Source organism: Amblyraja radiata, chromosome 10 (genome assembly GCF_010909765.2).
Source record: "Amblyraja radiata isolate CabotCenter1 chromosome 10, sAmbRad1.1.pri, whole genome shotgun sequence".
Lineage (NCBI taxonomy): Eukaryota > Metazoa > Chordata > Chondrichthyes > Rajiformes > Rajidae > Amblyraja > Amblyraja radiata.
The window spans coordinates 29761230-29779888 of NC_045965.1; the positions used below are offsets into that span (position 1 = coordinate 29761230).

At 42.7% G+C, this 18659-nt stretch overlaps 1 protein-coding gene across 1 annotated transcript in view; it reads left to right on the plus strand.

Moving 5' to 3' along the window:
• Positions 1 to 10082, plus strand: part of qsox1 (quiescin sulfhydryl oxidase 1) — a 58842-nt gene extending 48760 nt beyond the window's left edge. The window contains exons 10-12 of the mRNA XM_033028429.1: positions 855 to 1011; positions 1878 to 2066; positions 5571 to 10082. Of these exons, the coding sequence (XP_032884320.1) occupies positions 855 to 1011; positions 1878 to 2066; positions 5571 to 6403 (1179 nt within the window). The 3' untranslated portion in view covers positions 6404 to 10082. The remainder of the gene's footprint in view (positions 1 to 854; positions 1012 to 1877; positions 2067 to 5570) is intronic.
• Positions 10083 to 18659: the final 8577 nt, after the last annotated feature.

Consider the following 18659-nt stretch of genomic DNA (forward strand, 5'->3'; position numbering starts at 1 on the left):
ATCGGCCACACACTAGGCCTGAACTTACTGGAGTTTAGAAGGATGAGGGAAGGGGGGGGGGGGGGGGTACACCTCATTGAAACATGGAATAGTGAAAGGCCTGGATAGAGTGGATGCAGAGAAAATGTTTCCAGGAGATTCTAGGATCAGAGGGCACTGCCTTAGAATAAAAGGATGTTTTGTTATCAGATCAGTATTATGTACAATACATGATATATTATAGTGAAAGTGTACATCAGGTAATACTATACATCAATTAGGGCAGGCATTCACAGCGCCAGGGATCTGGGTTTAATCCAGACTTCTAGTGCTGTCCGTGTGGAGTTCTCCCTGTGATGGCGTGGGTTTCCTCCGGGTGCTCCGAATTTTCCCCTCACATCCCAAAAGACGCGTGGGTTTGGATGTTAATTGGCCTTTGTAAATTTCCCCTAATGTGTAGGGAAAGTGGGATAACATAGAACTAGTGTGAAGGACCAGTGATCAGTGGGCCAAAAGCCTGCTTCCATGTTGTATCTCTAAACTTAACTCAACTTAAGTACAGAAGTGAAGTACAAAAGTGCAGATGTGAACTACAGAACTATGGGGAGAGGGCAGGGGAATGGGGTTGAGAAAGAAAGAAAGACCAGCCATGATTGAATAAATTGAATTTGAGTAAATTTGGTGGGCCTAATTTTGCTCCTAAGACTTATGAACATAAATAGAATCAAGTCAAACTCAAGTACAATAGGTAAAGCAAAGAGGGAGATACAGAGTTCAGAATATAGTTCCCACGTTGCAGTGCACCAGTTCCATATATTGTATATGTTCTGAACGTGTGCAGATCACATTCATTCTTTGCTTGCTTTGCTTTCTAGACATCTGGAGCCATCTTGCCTGACAGAGTGAGTTGGGTGGGTTGCCAAGGCAGTAGACCACACTTCCGAGGATACCCTTGTTCCGTATGGACTCTGTTCCACCTCCTAACAGTGCAGGCTGCAAAGCAGAATGAATCAATGGTACTTGCAGGACAAAGTAAGACTTCATATTTCTTTGTTTAATAGCATCTATCTCTTCTTTTGAAGATGAAGGTGATTGTTGGATTGATTATCACCCTGACAGGTCTTTAACCATAGAATTTCATCAGAATAGTTTAGTTTAGAAATACAGTATGGAAATGGGTCCTTCAGCCACTGACCATTGATCACCTGTTCACACCAGTTCTATGATATTCCACTTTCTTGTCCACTCCGTACACACTAGAGGCCTCAGTGGGCCGAAGGGCCTGTTTCCATGAGGAATGGGGTTGCTCTACAAGCTGGCAAAGACTCGATAGGCCCCTCATATTCCAAAGACGGCAGTTTTGCAGGTTAATTGGCTTCTGTAAATTGACCCTTCTGTGTAGGATAGAACTAGTGTACGGGTGATCATTGGTCGGTGTGGGCTGAATAGCCTGTTTTCATGCAGTATCTCTGAACTAAACTTAAAAACTCAAGGTGTCTCTCTCTCTCTCTCCCCTCTCCCCCTCTCCCCCTCTCCCCCTCTCCCCCTCTCCCCCTCTCCCCCTCTCCCTCTCTCCCCCTCTCCCCCTCTCCCCCTCTCCCCCTCTCCCCCTCTCCCCCTCTCCCCCTCTCCTCCCTCTCCTCCCTCTCCTCCCTCTCCTCCCCCTCTCTCCCTCTCCTCCCCCTCTCTCCCTCTCCTCCCCCTCTCTCCTGTGCTTGGTTTCCATAGTTGAATGAGAGAGTAACAAAAGAGTGACCATCGGACGGTGGGGGAGTGGGCTACTTGCACCAGGAAACAGGGGAAATTAGACCTTTAAGTGCGGAGCAATGGGAATAAGTGAGTGCTCCCAATCTTCTAATACTAACAGAGATAATCTTTCTGAAACCCTACCTCCCCAGGTGTTGAGACTGATCCTCTGGAGGTCCTGTATGCCTTGAGGCAGTACGTCAAGCATTTCTTTGGATGCAGGGAGTGCGCCAGCCATTTTGAAGCCATGGCAGCGGAATCCATGGACCGCGTCAACAGCTTCAACCAGGCTGTCCTGTGGCTGTGGTCTCGTCACAATCATGTCAACAACAGGCTGGCAGGTGAGGAGGGGTCGGCTGGATGGCCAAGCAGGTGATGTTATTATGGACACAAGGGACTACAGATGCTGGTTTACCAAAACAGACACAATGTGCTGGAGTAACTCAGCAGGTCAGACAGCATCTCTGGAGAACAAAGATAGAGTCATACAGGGTGGAGAAATGCTCCGGCCCAACTTGCCAACCAACATGCCCCATCTACCCTAGACCCACTTACCTGCTTTTGGCCCATAAACCTGTCCTATTCATATACCTGTCCAATTGCTTCTTAAATGTTGCAATAGTCCCTACCTCAACTACCTCCTCTGGCCGCTCATTCCATACACCCACCATCCTTTGTGTGGAAAAAAAAAAGTTACCCTCGGGTTCCTATTAAATCCTTCCCCCTTCACCTTAAACCTATGCCCTCTTGTTCCCGATTCCTCCGCTGGTGAAGTTTCAGGTCGGGACCCTTCTTCAGACTTGCTGTGTCTCACACTTCTGTCCGTCTGTGCCACCACTGTAGTGAAGGAAGGAAAATCTGTAATTGTACAATCAGTGTCGAACACCTTCAAATACCACAGTGTCACGCAGAGTGCTCCCTGGCCAACTAAACACCTTTGAAGAAAACATGAAGTGTTTGGAGGAACTCGGCAATTTGGCAGCATCTGGGGAGGAAATGGACAGGCGACGTTTCAGCTCGCCACACTTCTTCTGACTTGCATCCAAACAGTTCAATCTGAAAAAGGTCCCGACCCGAAATGTTGCCTGTCCATTTCCCTCCTCAGGTGCTGCCTGACCTGTTAGGTTACTCCAGCATTTTGTGTTTTGTGCAAGTTTCTAGCATCTGCAGTTTTTTGTGTCTCCAGAGTACTCTTGAACCATGCAGATTGTTTGAAAATGCAGCTGCTAATTCATGCACACAGGAAGAGGCTGGTGTGGGCATCACAAGGCATTTGATTTCCAGTTGGCTTCATGAATGAATATTGAAAGGGTTTTATCAGGATGCACAGGAAACTGCTTGGTGAAAGATCTGAGCCATGTCGGTCAAGTGGAACAGTTTTAACTAAACCCTTGGTAAACTGTTTCATTTGGTGTGTAATCTGCTCCATATTTGGTGCCTGGAATAAAAGGGTTGAGAACAGCTCCCTCAGAAGACTATTCTGGCCAATAAAACCCTCAAATATCCTATTCGTCTTTAAAGAGTTTTCCAAAGATGGGGACCAAATTAATTGTCCTGGCACTTTACAAATGGTGGGATTTCATCCTTCAATACAATACAATACAAATTTATTGTCATTTGAGCCCCAGTGAGACTCAAACGAAATTTTGTTTCCACAGCCATACAAACAAAAACAATGTCCTACAGACATACACACAATTAAGTTCACACAAACATCCATCACAGTGAACCCACTGTGTTGGAAGGCAAAGTCTTTTCTCTCCCCTGCTCTCAATTTCTCTCCCGATGTCCAAGCCCCAGGCGGGTGATGCTAAGTCCCACGGCCATTTTAGGCCGTGCCGGGCGATTTACGGCCCCGCTCCCGGTCTAGAAGTCTCGAAGTTGGAGCCCCCGGCGGGCGCTGTAATGTCCCACGGCCATGAAGCCGTGCCGGGCGATGTATGACCCCGTTCCGGGTCGTTCCAACCCCGCGACACGGGCTGGAGAAGTCGCGTTGCGGGAGCTCCGGGAAGCGGTCTCTCTCTCCCCCCGGACCCGCGAGCTCCAGATGTCCCAGTCCACCGGACCTGCGGCTGCGTTGCTGGAGCCTCCGAGCCCCAGGAGTCGAGTCGCAGCAGCGAGTCACCACCGCTCCCCACGCACCGAGGCCGGCCAGCCCCACGATGGTGAGTAGTTCGCAGATCCGCAGTCTCCCGAGCCCCCGGGTCGTTCAGGCTGGAGGCCGCTCCACGGTGCTGGGCCCCAACGACAATGGAGACCCGACAGGGAAAAGGTCGGGTCTCCCGAACAGGGAAGAGATTTAAAACGGTTTCCCCCCCCCCCCCCCCCGCCCCCCACATATACACATTTAAAACCAAGCTTAAAAAAACACAGACACTACATTTAACTAGACAAAAAAAAAAAAAAAAGACAGACAGGCTGTAGGAGCCGCTGCAACGAGTCGCGCCGCCACCTACACCACCTAGTTCATTGACTCTGAAGCAGTGAAATGGCATCAAACGCCGTCCCCTGGGTAGGCTTAGCCTCCACGTGTCATTTAAAACAACTGCCCCTCCCCTCTCTAAACACAAGGTTGAGGGGGCTGAATTAAATGAGCTGTAGTCAGGACCCTACACCAGCTACCTGCTGTCTCGCTAAAGCTGTGCTAATCCCACCACTCTGCAAAGAGTAGACTTGATGGGCTGAATGGCCTAATTCTGCTCCTATAACCTATGAGTAGCTGGAAGATCCCATTCCAAATCGTCACCTATCCTAGGCTTTCAGAAATGCTGCCTGAGCCGCTGAGTTCTACCACCTAGTGCTGCATAGAAACCATCATAGCAAGCCTTGTATCCTAATACAAATGTGTAAAATGAAGCCTCTGAATCTTGCGTTGCTGAATTGTTTAGTATATTTACCGAGGTACAGTGAAAAGCATTTTTTTTTCTTGCATGTATTCAGTCAGCAGAAAGACTATGCATGATTACAATCAAACAATCAAGTATAGAAGTTGAGAGGTCATGTTGCAATTATATAAGACATTGGTGAGGCTGCATTTGGAGTATTGTGTTCAGTTCTGGGTACCATGTTATATGTAAGATATTGTCGTTGCAAAGGGTGCAGAGAAGATTTAAGAGGATGTTGCCAGAAGTTGAGGGTCTGAGCTATAGGGAAAGGTAGAGCAGGCAGGGACTATATTCCTTGGAGCGCAGGGGGATGAGGGGGGAATCTTCTCGAGGTGTATAAAATCATGAGAGAAATAGATCAGGTAAACGCACAGTCTCTTGCTCAGAGTAGGGGAATAGAGGACCAGAGGACATAGGTTTAAAGTGATGGGGGAATAGGAATCCAAGGGGTAACTTTTAAGAAATCTCAACATTTAAGAAACAATTCGATAGGTGCATAGATAGGACAAGTTTAGAGGGATATGGACCAAACATAGGCAGGTGGAACTAGTGTAGATGGGACACGTCAGTCGGTGTGGGCAACTGGGGCCGAAGGGCCTGTTTACATGCTGTATGACTAAGCCATCCACAGGATGCGGATACAGGATGAAGGCAATAACTTTTAGTGCAAAGTAAAGTCTGATTAAAGTTCAAGAGTTCTCCAGTGCTTTGCTCTTACATGTACCTATATACAGTGAAATGTGTTTTGCTTACATTCCAGTAAAATCATACTGTACCCAACCGCAATTATATGTAAGCAAAAGAATGCAAAGATTCTCATGTAAAAACAGTGAAATTAATCTTAAAGAACGCAAAGAGTCGCCATGTTTGTGGTGTCCGCTTGTATCTTTCAAGCATCAAGTTCTTAAAATTGAATACTGTATATACAATTGAAGTTTTCTTATCCTCATATTTCCTCAGGTGCTTTAAGTGAGGATCCAAAGTTCCCAAAGCTTCAATGGCCACCTCCCGACATGTGTGTGGAATGTCACAATGATGCCAATGGACACCATATGTGGGTCAAAGATGCGCTGCTGAACTTCCTCCTTGGGTATTATTCTCCAGATAACATAGACTACAGTTATCTGGAAGAAGAGGAGACCTTCCTGGAGAGGCAGAAGGCAAGGGAAGGTACTTGGAAGGACCAAGGGAAGCCTGGCCCAGAAGAAGAGGAGGAGAAGAAGGAGAAAGGAAAAGACCTAGGCAAGGAAGAAGGAGAAAGCAAGGAGCCACCTACGATGCGTGAAGAACAGCGGGTCGACCACACAGTAGTGAGGAGGATCAGGAGTCAGAAGAGGACTTTTGTCAAGTGGAAACGTGCAACTAGGATGGAAGTAGATGACATACTTGACCTGGACTCAATACAATACAAAAATCAAGCTAAGTCCAGGACTGAAAACAAGAGAACTAGCCTGGAGAACAACCGATACCATGGACCCAAATTGCATCTGCAGTCCATTGATGACTCTGATTTTTACGATGTACCTGTGTTTAGAGAGAGGTTGCAGAATTGGGTGGTGGGGAGTAGGCAGCTCTGGGACCAAGTCAGTCCTAAGAAGAAATGGATGAGTATGCTGGGAGTGAACCTCTCCCACATGGATACAGGCCTGTGTGTGCTGTTATACTGCTTGTCCGCCCTGTGTCTCCTGTCCATGTACCTCTACTTGAGAGTGAAGTTCCGCTGGTGGAAATGGAAATATTGGTTCACTTCTGTCCCTGCTGGTGTACAACATAGCAAGGAAAGGAAGTGGTGAAGTAACGATCATACAGGCCACAGGGAGTGCAATGATAGATATTTCTGCTGAGATTAATAGATACAGAAGATCTTGCATTAGAAATAATTTAGAATATCAGTAACCTAGCTGGAAAAACACCATTACCTTAGGGTCACCTGCGAATGAATTATCATGACGACACTTGATCACAAAATAAGGAATTTCAAATCTAGACGATTTACAAAGTAAAACTTAAAATGGTGGAGTAACCCGGCGGGTCAGGGAATGGATAGGCGACATTTTGGCTCGGGATCCTTCTTCACACTGAGTCTTTTGTTTCTGTCTCTCACATATTCCACCCTGACTTGCTCACTCTAGAAAGGTAAAATACTGAGATTCCAATCTATCTCCCTATGACAATTCTCCATTGATTTTGCAAGGGGCTTCTTTTTGGTAAGGCACTTTGGCACCAAACTCTGCAAAGGGAGACCTAAAATTTGTGCACCTATACCAAATTTATTTTTGAAAGTCTTTGGGCCATATTTAGCTGTTCCCATATTAAGGCACATTGGATCACCTCAGCAAGAGTTGGTGAGAAAAGCAGGCAAGGGAACAGAATCACTGAGATTATCTTTACAGGAGCAGATAGGCTTTAAGGGTGGCACAGTGGTGCAGCGGTAGACCTGCTCTGACTGATGAAGGCCAATGTGCCAAAAGCCTTTTTGACCGCCCTATCTACCTGTGACGCCACCTTCAAGGAACTATGTACCTGCATTACTAGATCCCTCTGCTCTACAACACTCCCCAGAGCTATACCATCCATGTTGTAGGTCCTGCTCTTATTAGTCTTTCCAAAATGCAACACCTCATATTTCACTAATATCAAAAGGAATGCCGATGAAATTACACATGATAGACACAAAATGCTGGAGTAACTCAGCAGGTCAGGCAGCATCTCTGGAGAGAAGGAATGGGTGAGATCCTTCTTCAGACTCTTCAGCAGAATAATATAATATCTTTTGAGCTGTTAGAACAAGATCCTGGTTCTCATCTCAGGTAAACTTAAAATATTCCTTTGCAATACTCAAAGAAGAAGTCATCATTTCCCACCAACCAATAGATTCTTTTTTTTGCACGTGGCCTTTGTTTATTGCCCAATCCTAAATACCCCAGAAATGCCACACGCATACGGATTTGTAGGTTAATTAGCTGTGTGAAAATCGCCCCTAGAGTGTAGGATGATCGATGTGCGGCACGGACTCAGTAGGCTGGCGGGCCTGTTTCCGTGCTGTATCTCCAAAACTAAAACTAAACCTGAGTTGTTTTTTTTTTACAATAATCCAAAAGTTTCACGGCCTAGGCAGATTCCTTACTTACTCTTATAAACTTGTCCTCGCCCTCAACAACATCTCTTTTGACTCTTCTCACTTTGTTCAACATGTTCTCCACCCCCATGCCACCCTTGTACCTCTATTCTTTATTTACTATCTCATTACTATTTTGTGAGGAAATTACTTATCATATCACCACTTCAGAAAGGAGCTTAGTTTAGTTTTAGTTTAGAGATACTGTACAACGCAGAAGCAGGCCCGTCAACCCTCTAAAACTAAATGAAACACAACTTCTCTTTCTGGAAGAGAAATTAACCTGTAGTCTCAGTTTGAACTTCAGTACTATTTATTGAATTAATAGTATTATTGTATTAATAGTCTTTCAAGTTCATTTTTACCTTTGGAGTCATAGTCATACAGCGAGGAAACAGGTAATTTTTGTCCAACTTGCCCAAGCTGACCGACATGCCCCATCTACATTCGTCCCATCTGCTTGCATTTGGCCCGTATCTCTCCAAACCTTTCCTATTCATATACCTGTCCAAATGTCGTTTTAAAGGTTGGGACTGCATCTGCCTGCACTAATCCTCTGGCAGCACGTTCCACATACCTACCAACCTTTGTGTAAAAAAAAAAGTCGACCCTCGGATTCCTACTGATTCATTCCCCCATCACCTTAAACTTATGTTCCCTTGTTCTTGATTCCTCTACTCTGGGTAACAGGCTCTGTGTTCACCTAATCTATTCCTCTCAGGACCTTATACACATGTGGCACAGTAGGACAGCGGTAGAGCTTCTGCCTTACAGCGCCAAAGATCCTGGTTCGATCCTGTACGGTTGTCTGTACGGAGTTTATACATTCTCCTCATGACCTGCATGGGTTTTCTCCGAGTTCTTTGGTTTACTCCCACACTCCAAGTAGGTTAATTGGCGATATCAATGTAAAATTGTCCCTAGTTTGTGTAGGGTAGTGTTAATGGGTGGGGATCGATGGACTCAGTGGGCCGAAGGGCCTGTTTCCACGTTGTATCTCTAAACTAAACTAAAAACCTTTGTAAACATAGAAAATAGGTGCAGGAGTAGGCCATTCGGCCCTTCAAGCCTGCACCGCCATTCGATATGATCATGGCTGATCATCCAACTCAGTATCCCATCCCTGCCTTCTCTCCATACCCCCTGATCCCTTTAGCCACAAGGGCCACATGAGGAAAATTACCCCTCATCTTCCGATGCTCCAAGGAATCAAATCGTAGCCTGCGCAACCTCTCCCTAAAGCTCAGGCCCTCAAGTCCTACCAACATCCTTGTGAATCTTCTCTGCACTCTGTCCTGCTTTACAACATCCTTCCTATAGCAGGGTGACCAAAACTGAACACAATATACCAAATGTTGCCTCACCAACGTCTTGTACAATGGTACCATAACATCCCAATTAGAATAGTCAATAACCTGACTGATGAAGGCCAATGTACCGAAAGCCGACTTCACCATCTTTTCATATTGTTCACATCCAGTATTGAATCTGAATTGTAATGGTATTCTCGCACAAAGCCAACTGAAAATGTTTATAGAGAGCACAGTTGAATATATTAGAGATGCAGAAAGAGCTATGACATTACTGAAGAAATTCGAAACACTATCTGATTACCTACATAAAGGCAGACTTGTTTCATGCCATGTTTAAGTTAAGATACAGTAGTATATAGATGGTCGGTGCATGGCCCAAAATTTGTTTTGAGATATGTTAGTAGCATTTGGCCAACAATTTTGCCTCACTGGCATCTCAAATTATTGTAAGAAAGATAATATTCCCTTTTTGCATTTGAATACAAGTCCTGGAAGGGAGCAATAGCTTGAATGAGCTGGTTGTTTTAGAAATCCTTGAGTGCCATAGAAATAATTAAAATAAAATTATAAATTTTTAACAAGGATCCCAAGGCATGATTATCACTCTATTTTAGAAATGTGAAGAGCTTCATGCCTGCTTTAGGAGCCTCATGGCTTATATGTTATTTGGCAGATATTTGTTTTAATTCTCTCGGTGTATGTAATCAAATTTCCCTATCCTAATGTGGTCAATGAGCTCTTAAACTCTTTAAAATGGCCCCGGTTGTATGTGCTTTTTTTCCTTGCGTTGGCGGCTGTAAAGATAACCTCGGGTTGGGTTTCTAGATGTGATTTCTCTGTCTGTAAAGTAGAATGCAATCAAAAATCAGATGCCAGTATATCCAGTACCTCACTTTTGTCCCGTAATCGGCAATCAGCCCTGGCCAATTCTGCTCATTCTGAACTGTGGGGCAGGGTACATTTCATTTACGACAGGCCTCTATATTGATGCATTATTCATTTTCATTGAGCCATTAGCCTTCCATATAAAGGTATGTTCAGCTATTTTTTTGTCTCTTTATTTGATTATATATTGGTAGTTAATAACAGATATATCTGCCTTTATGTCTTCAATGTTTTTTAATCCATTTTTAATATCTTGAAAAAGTCAATATTTTTACTGGTCTGTGAGAGGAGCTAACAAACCCTTTGCCACGAGTCATCAGAAAACCATACAAGTGGTCCTACCACCTGAGGCATAGTTACCTGTTTAGGAACTGTTTCAGTTCACTGCTCAGCCTTGTTGGTAAGTCCTTGCAGCTGTCAGGAAGCATAAAAGATGACCGCGGGTCTGGTAACAGCTGGGGATGAAGGGATTGTGGGGGCTTATTCAAGTCAGTGATCACGAATATTGGTTCATTTATAAAGAAAAATATTGTTTATCCAGGCTGTTTACAGATAATCAGTCTGAAATACATACAGTAGGCATAGGATGAAGTTGAACAAAATGATATTTGAAGTGATCTTCTACCTCATTGTGGAGGAAGGTGAAGAAAATTATACATATGAGCAACAAAATGGGACTTTAATACCTTTAAACAGGAGAGCTTTTGATTATTGAATTAAGCATATTTTCTCTATTTTGTCTCTTCACCATTCTGCCCACCCTCCTTTTCCTACCACCAGCCCCCCCCCCCCCCCCCCCTCCCTCTACCCCTCTGAAAGCATTGAGTAGTTTTAAAGGTGTTGCATGCCTTTAGATACCTCATTGAAATAAACAATTGTTCACAAAGCAAAATACTACAGAAGCAATGGAGTCATGCAGGGGATATGCAGCTGACCAGCCAGATCTGTAGAGAGGAACAATTTAAACATTTCAGGCTGATCTTTCGGCTTTCATTTGGGTTGGCTTACTGCATTAAACATGACACTTAAAGCAAGTTAATGGATCCATCCTGTCCAACCTAGTGAGTATTTCCTGCATCTTCTGCTTTTACAGCTCTTTTATTTAAAGAATTAGTTCTGGTGTGACTGTGAAAAGATGTCCTAATTGGGGCGCATTCAATTGGCAAGTTGAAAGTCTCCATGTGCAAAGTAACTTCCAACAGTATTCTTTGAGAGTGCTAAGGAACTCAATAATACTCATAATGGAACAATTTAAAAAAACCTGGGGATGCTGGAAGCCTGCAATGAATCAGAAAAAGCTGGAAATATTCAGCATGTCAAGCTTCTAAGGGGAGAATGAGATGACCCTGGCTGACAGGAAAAGCATAAAAGCATAATATTGGAAGGATTAGTGGGAAGCTAGAGGATTGGGAAGCTTTATAAAACCAACAAAAGGCAACAAAAAAGGCAATAAGGGGAGAAAAGATGAAATATCAAGGTAAGCTAGCCAATAATATAAACACTATCAAATCTGGGTCTCTGGTGCCGCAAGGCAGCAACTCTACCTGTGCCACTCTGCAGCTTAATTATCACAACTAACCTATTACAACAGGCTATAGCGATCTGCTTAAATAATGGCAATTCAATGTAAAAGAACTCGTCCACTGGAAACAATTCACAATTAAACCAAGCCAATTAACTTACAAACCTGTACGTCTTTGGAGTGTTGGAGGAAACGAGATCCCAGTGAAAACCCGCGCAGAGTTTTGGGGAGAATGTACAAGTTCCGTACAGACAGCATCGAACCTGGGTCTCTGGCATTGTAATGCACCAATCCTACCAATGAACCAACTCGATCAGTGCACTGATCAATACTGCATTTCTTTGTTTTAAAGTGTTACGGTCTGTATGATTGGTTTCTTGTGCAGCATCGGGGCAGCACTGCATAGAACTACAGGCCTGAGTCCATTTGAAGTAGTTACTGGCATGCCTGTGTCCTTGCTAGGAACCATTGATTTGCTAAAAGCTGACTGCTACACGATGAGTAAAGCTTGATTAAAACATTAAAGTCTAACAAAGGTTGTCCGTTCTGCTGCCCAATAGTCTTTGGCAAAAGGTGGACACAATATCATTTCCGGAGTTTGAGCTTCAAGTGGTCACTACTGACCACCCACGCACCAGTCAAGGTGCAAAGGAAAACGGCCGGGATACACACCTCCCAAGTTAAACGTGCACACCAAGATTAAGATTCCTATCCGCTAAAAGGACAATTATTATTTGCCTATATATTCAATTAGTTGCTTACGTTTTAATTTTTTGCATTCTGTGGGAAGTCATGTTTTTTGGCTACACTATGACGTAAACGTTCAGTGCTTAGAGTCGTTGTAATACCAAGGGATCGAACCAGGTGGCGCACTACAGCTGAGAATAATAATAATAATAATAATAATATCTTTTATTGTCATTGCACATATGTGCAACGAGATTTGGTATGCAGCTTCCATCCGATGTCATAACTTAAACAACTAAGACATTTAGATTTAGATACCCCGAGAAACATGATTTATAAAAAAAACAGTCAAACAGTAAAGCAGTCAAAACAGTCTAAAGTGCAAATGTGTCTGTGCCGGGTCGATGTGCGACGTGACCATCCGAGGGAGACAGTTCATGGGGTGGGGGGGACTCAGCAGGGCCGGTTCAGAGCAGCTATAGCTCTGGGGATTAAGCAGTTCCTGAGTCTGGAAGTGCAGGCGTAGAAGGCCTTGTATCGTCTGCCGGAAGGTAGGAGTTCGAACAGTCCATTACAAGGGTGTGAGGAGTCTTTGTGGATGCTGACGGCCTTCCTGGGGCACCGTGTGTAGTAAATGCCCTGCAAGGCTGGTAGTTGTGTCCCAATAATCTTCTGCGCACTGTGGACGACGCGCTGAAGATAAGGTTGTAATAATGTGTTTTGTATGTGGTAAGGGAAACCTAAGTTAATTGGCACCTCACACTTTCACAGTACCAATCTGTTGTGAAAATTGGTGAAATCATGAATAAAATGAAGATTTTGAGTAGAGAGGCCGGGTTGAAAGAAAACTTGAAGGAAGTGCGGAACATTATGTTTAGCCTCACTCCAGGTACTTGTCCATGTGTGTGGCACAAAGGAGGAGCCTCATCTCCTGGGAAGAAATATGCTGAAAAATAAAAATAAAATCTATTCAATTGTTGGTGTATAATAGTGGAAATGGAGGGGTAGTTTTAACGTAGGGTACATTGGACTGCAGAGCATTTGGAAAGTCTATCTAATGTCACCAGAGGGAGGCGGTCCAGTACCTTTTATTAGTTGGGCCTCGCTTGCATTTCCGAGAAGAAGTTCCAGTGTGATCTCACCATATTTGGATGGAGGAGGGGTTGAGAGCTAGCAGTGATGGACAGAACTTACGCTAAATTCTTTTAAACTTTTTAAAAAATGTATCTATTATTTTACTATTAACTGTACATATGTGTATTGGTTGTTGTGTTGTATTTCTTTTAACGGAGGAGAAGTAAATGGAATTTCGTTGCTCAGTTTTGTGCAATGACAATAAACATATTCTATTCTATTCTATTCTATAAAGTGCTACTGATCTGGAAGCTGAAGGGGAAACAGTAAGTCTAAAAAATTTTCAGCAATGATGACTGAGGTGGTGACTTAGAGGGATGCTGATTCTTGTCATTTCGTGCTCTTTGCAGTGGTCAGTGGGGTGCCAACCCCCGACAGCAAATTGGCATTGTCATAAGACCTCAAATGGCATGAAATAAAGAGGTCCCTGCCTTTTTTTCTCAGATTGCTGGCTGCAGGATTTTCCCTGCTCTAAGATAGCATAGGGCTCAGCAGTGAATGGTAAGAAGTTTATCATTTTAATTTCACCGAATAATTAGGTGGCAAGTTTAACTTTTTGCCCATAGTATGAGAGGTGCATGTAATATTCTAACACGATGACATGATCTAAAGCTGTGAATCAGATTAATTGAACTATCCAGAGTATGAAAGTACTGTACAATCAAACATTTTTAGGTGTTCCATGCTATTTTTAAACAATTCTCATCAACAATTGAATGCTTTATGAAATACAATAGGAGCTCAGATCATCTCTTCCCACACAGCATGACACCCAATGATGGAATTAGAAATCTTACTTCATATTTGCTCACTTGCTCATACTCAAACTTGCTCACCAATGAATAAAGATCACAGCTCCCTTTCACACTAGGACAAAACTGGCAAAGGACAGTTCCCACCACAAATTGAGCTTCAGGTCCAATGGCTACTGTGACACCCTTCATTCTGCATTGCACCAAGCCCGGTGTGGATGTTGCCACCTACACATTCAGCCCATTCACCCAGAAAGATAGCCCCAGCAATTCCATTGCCTTCCGAATAATGGAATTTATTGACGGAAATTTAGTATTTTGTTGACATGCGATGCTTGTTTTAATGACACTTGTGCAAAAATTGTGCAGGTGAAGCCAGTGCACAACAGATGGTGAGCGAAGGGTTGCAGGGCATGGTCAAGGACATTTATTGCTCTCGGGGGGGATTGGAGAGCTGTCCTTGGCCAGGTACCCAAAATAAATTTATCTTCTAGCCATGTCTATGTAAGGTGTCCTTGAGATGTCTGAAAGGCGCCCATTAAATAAAATTTATTATTATTATTATTATGTCTGGTGTGTGGGAGGGGGGTCTGAATCTGAATGATTCTAGATGAACAGAAAAAGGGACATCCTTTCCCAGTGATGGAGGAATTGATCTCACTCATGGCAGCTATGCTGAGCATTGAATCTTCAGCTCCCTGGGGAATAACTCTTCTTGTTTTGGAAATTAAAGCGTGCTTGCGTGGGACAGGATGGGGATAGTTTCATTTGAACAGGAATAAAAATCACCAATTTGTCCTGGACCAGCCACGTCAAAGCAATGGTTCTACTTCTTTAAAAGGTTCAGGAAGATTGGCAAGTCCCCAACAACCCTCATCAACTTCTACAGATGCGCCGTAGAATGCATTTTATTGGGATGCATCACTGCATGGTTTGGGAACAACTCCATCCAAGACTGCAAGAAATTGCAGAGACTTGTGGACGCAGCCCAGACCGTCACACAAACCAATGACAAACCGTCCATTGACTCCCTCTACACTTCACACCACCTTGGCAAGGCCAACAGCATAATCAAGGACTAGTCTCACCCCAGTCACTCCCTCTTCTCCCTTCTCTGTTTCTTATCAGGCAACAAAACCATCCTCTCACCATCTATAGATGGTTCTGACCTCCCATCTATCTCACTTTAAACTGTCATTAATCAACTTTATATTGCACCGAACATTATACCATTTATCCTATATCTGTACACTGTGGGCTGCTTGATTGTAAACGTGTATAGTCTTCTCACAGACAAAAAAAATATTCCCTGTACCTTGGTATACGTGACAATAATAAACTAAACTAAACTAAACTAATGTCTCCACAATCTCGAAAGCTACCTTTTTCAGAATCCTGGGGTGTGGTCCACATGGTCCACATGATATACCCACCTTCTGGCCCTTCAACTTCCCAAACACCTTTTCCTTAGTAATACCAACTCCACTAACTTCTGCCTCCTGACTCTCTTGAATTTCTGACACATTGAGCTGGTGTTTTCCGCTGTGAAGACTGATGCAAAAAGCTTATTCAATTTGGCCATCGTTTCTTTATTCCCCATTACTACATCTCCAGCGTCATCATCGAGCAGTAAAATGACTACTTCTCTCATATTGGCATTACTGTTGAGTAAACATAACTACAGGGGCATGAGGGAGGAGCATCCAAGTTGATTGGAAGGTGACCCTAGCAGGAATGACAGTGGGCCACCAAAGGAAAGAGATTGTGGGAGAAATTCGGAACACACAAGAATTTTTGATCCCATGGAGGAAAAAAATATGCTATGGGAAGCATTAGGCCACCATGGTTGACAACGGTGGCGTAAAAGCAAAAGAGAAGGTATATAATATGGCAATGATTAGTGGAAAGCTAGAAGATTGGGAAGCTTTTAAAATTCAACAGAAAGCAACTAAAAAAGCAATATGAGGAGAAAAGACCAAATATGAAGGTAAACTAGCCAATACTATTAAAGAGGATACCTAAAGTTCTTTCAGATATACAAGAAGTAAATGAGAGGCAACAGTGGACATTGGACCGCTGGAAAATGATGCTGGAGAAGTAGTAATGGCGAACAAAAAATGGTGGACAAACTGAATGAGTTTTTTGCGTCAGTCTTCACAATGGAAGACACCAGTAATGTGCCAGAAATTCAATAGATCAAGCTTTGCCCTCTCCCTTGTAGGCCCCTCTGCATACTGCATATATATATATATATAAATTTATATATTTATTTTTATATTTATATTTATATTTATGAATCTATATAAATACTTGTATATATAAATATATATAAATATTTATATATATAAATATACATATACATATTATATATATATTATTTATATTTATATCTATCTATTTATATATATATAGTTTTTATATATATAGTTGTTTTTTTTAATATATTTATATATATATATCTCTCTTTCTGTCTATTTCTATATCTCTTTATGTCTCTTTATATATATATTTCTGTATCTTTATCTTCTGTCTGTTTATCTCTATCCTGTCTGCTTGTCTCTCTCTTCTGTCTCTTCGTCTCTCTTTCTTTCTCATTTCTCTTCACTTCATGATCTCTTCTCTCTCTTTCTGTCTCTCTCTCTTCTTTCTGGCTCATCTCTCTCCGCTTCTGTCTCTATCTCTCTCCTTATGTCTCTCTCTCTCTCTTTCTAGTCTCTCTCTTCCTCTCTTTCTGTCTCTCTCTATGTGTGAGTGTGTGTATATGTATGTACACACGCACACACATATATATATATATATATAATTTTTAAAAGGATGATTGATATTTTAATATTAGTAGGAAAGAGAGGAAAATTCCGACTACTGTTGGCAAAAGTCTGGAACTTCTAAAATCTTTGTTATTTACCTATGTCATATAATTTACATCTGTAGTTAACCTCAATTTGAAACCAATCACATCCATACAGAAATAAAGAACTGCAGATGCTGGTTAATGCACAAAGGACACAAAGTGCTGGAGTACTGTAGCTCAGCAGGTCAGGCAGCATCCCTGGCGAATATGGATGTGACATTTCTAGTCAAGCCTCTTCTGCAGACTGATTCCCATACATGGTTTCCTGTGATATAAACATAAATTCACGCTCTGACATGTGGTCAGTCTTTATTCTATTGAAATTGCAAGAATTACTTTTTGCGATATTTCTTTTGACCACATGTCTTCTGGTATTTATTGCCTGCAGCTATGCTGATGTGTCACGCGTGTTTTCTTAAGGTAAGCATATTTAATTTTGCCTGTGCCCAGCTCATGATGAAGCTTAAGAAATTAAGCATAATCTTGCAAATCCTAGCTGCTACTGCACCCGCCACCCCACATTCAAAGTCTAAATCTCTTACTAAGGCTGCAACCGAACACTGTCCGAAAGCAGATGGAAAAGCAGATTGAAGCTGTTCGTGTGGGAGGAGTAAATGGTGCATCTGTTATTAAATAGGTTCCTCACATGACGTTGAAGCATGCCTGCTCCAGCTTGTTAATGAATTCAAAGGCAGGGCTCTACAAGGCATTTTTATGCCAGAATCTTTGTGTTCCCATGAAGGTGGTATAAAGAACAACGTTATGTTTGGTTCCTGAGATGTTTCCAGCCTGCCGGGCATAACTCAATTAAATTGTAAACTGTAATCCATCGATCAAAGCCTGAAATTGGAACATGGTTACAGTGTTCAAAAATATTGAGTTTCTGGTGACAAATGTTTGGATTCCAAATGTCTGGTTTGGGGATAAAACCTGAACCTGTGTTTAGGATTGTGGTATATTTTTTGTTTGTCACTATGGAATATCCATAACTTGCTTAGATTGGCACATTGTGGAAACATAATATCTATTTAATATGATAACCAACTCTCGACTAAACAGTGAAGCTTGCTATTTGTAATATTGGACAATCATAATGCAGTAGCGACTGACCCATTTAGCAGCTAATATAGTCATAGAGTCATACAGCAGAGAAACAGACCTGCACGTCCTTGGAATGTGTGAGGAAACCGGAGCACCCAGAGAAAACACACATGGTCACAGGGAGAACGTGCAAGCTCCATAAAGACAGCATCCGTAGTCAGGATCGAACCCGGGTCTCTGAATGAATGAATGAATAAAGTTTATTGGCATACAAGGAATTTGCCTTGGGGCTCTGCCCGCAAGTGACAACATGACATACAGTGACAGTTAGAAGTGATACATAAAACATTAAACATTAATAATAAAACATTATTGATTAAACATGTTAATTAAATAAAATATCAGAGCAAAAGGAGGCTACAGATTTTGGGTACACAAAAATGCTGGAGAAACTCAGCGGGTGCAGCAGCATCTATGGAGCGAAGGAAATAGGCAACGTTTCGGGCCGAAACCCTTCTTCAGACTGGGTTTCGGCCCAAAACGTCGCCTATTTCCTTCGCTCCATAGATGCTGCTGCACCCGCTGAGTTTCTCCAGCATTTTTGTGTACCTTCGATCTTCCAGCATCTGCAGTTCCTTCTTGAACACAATACAGATTTTGGGTTATTGAGTAGAAAAAAAGCTGTTTTTATGTCTAGCTGTGGCAGCTTTGACCAAAGATCTTATAGCGGAGCAAGATAGACCACT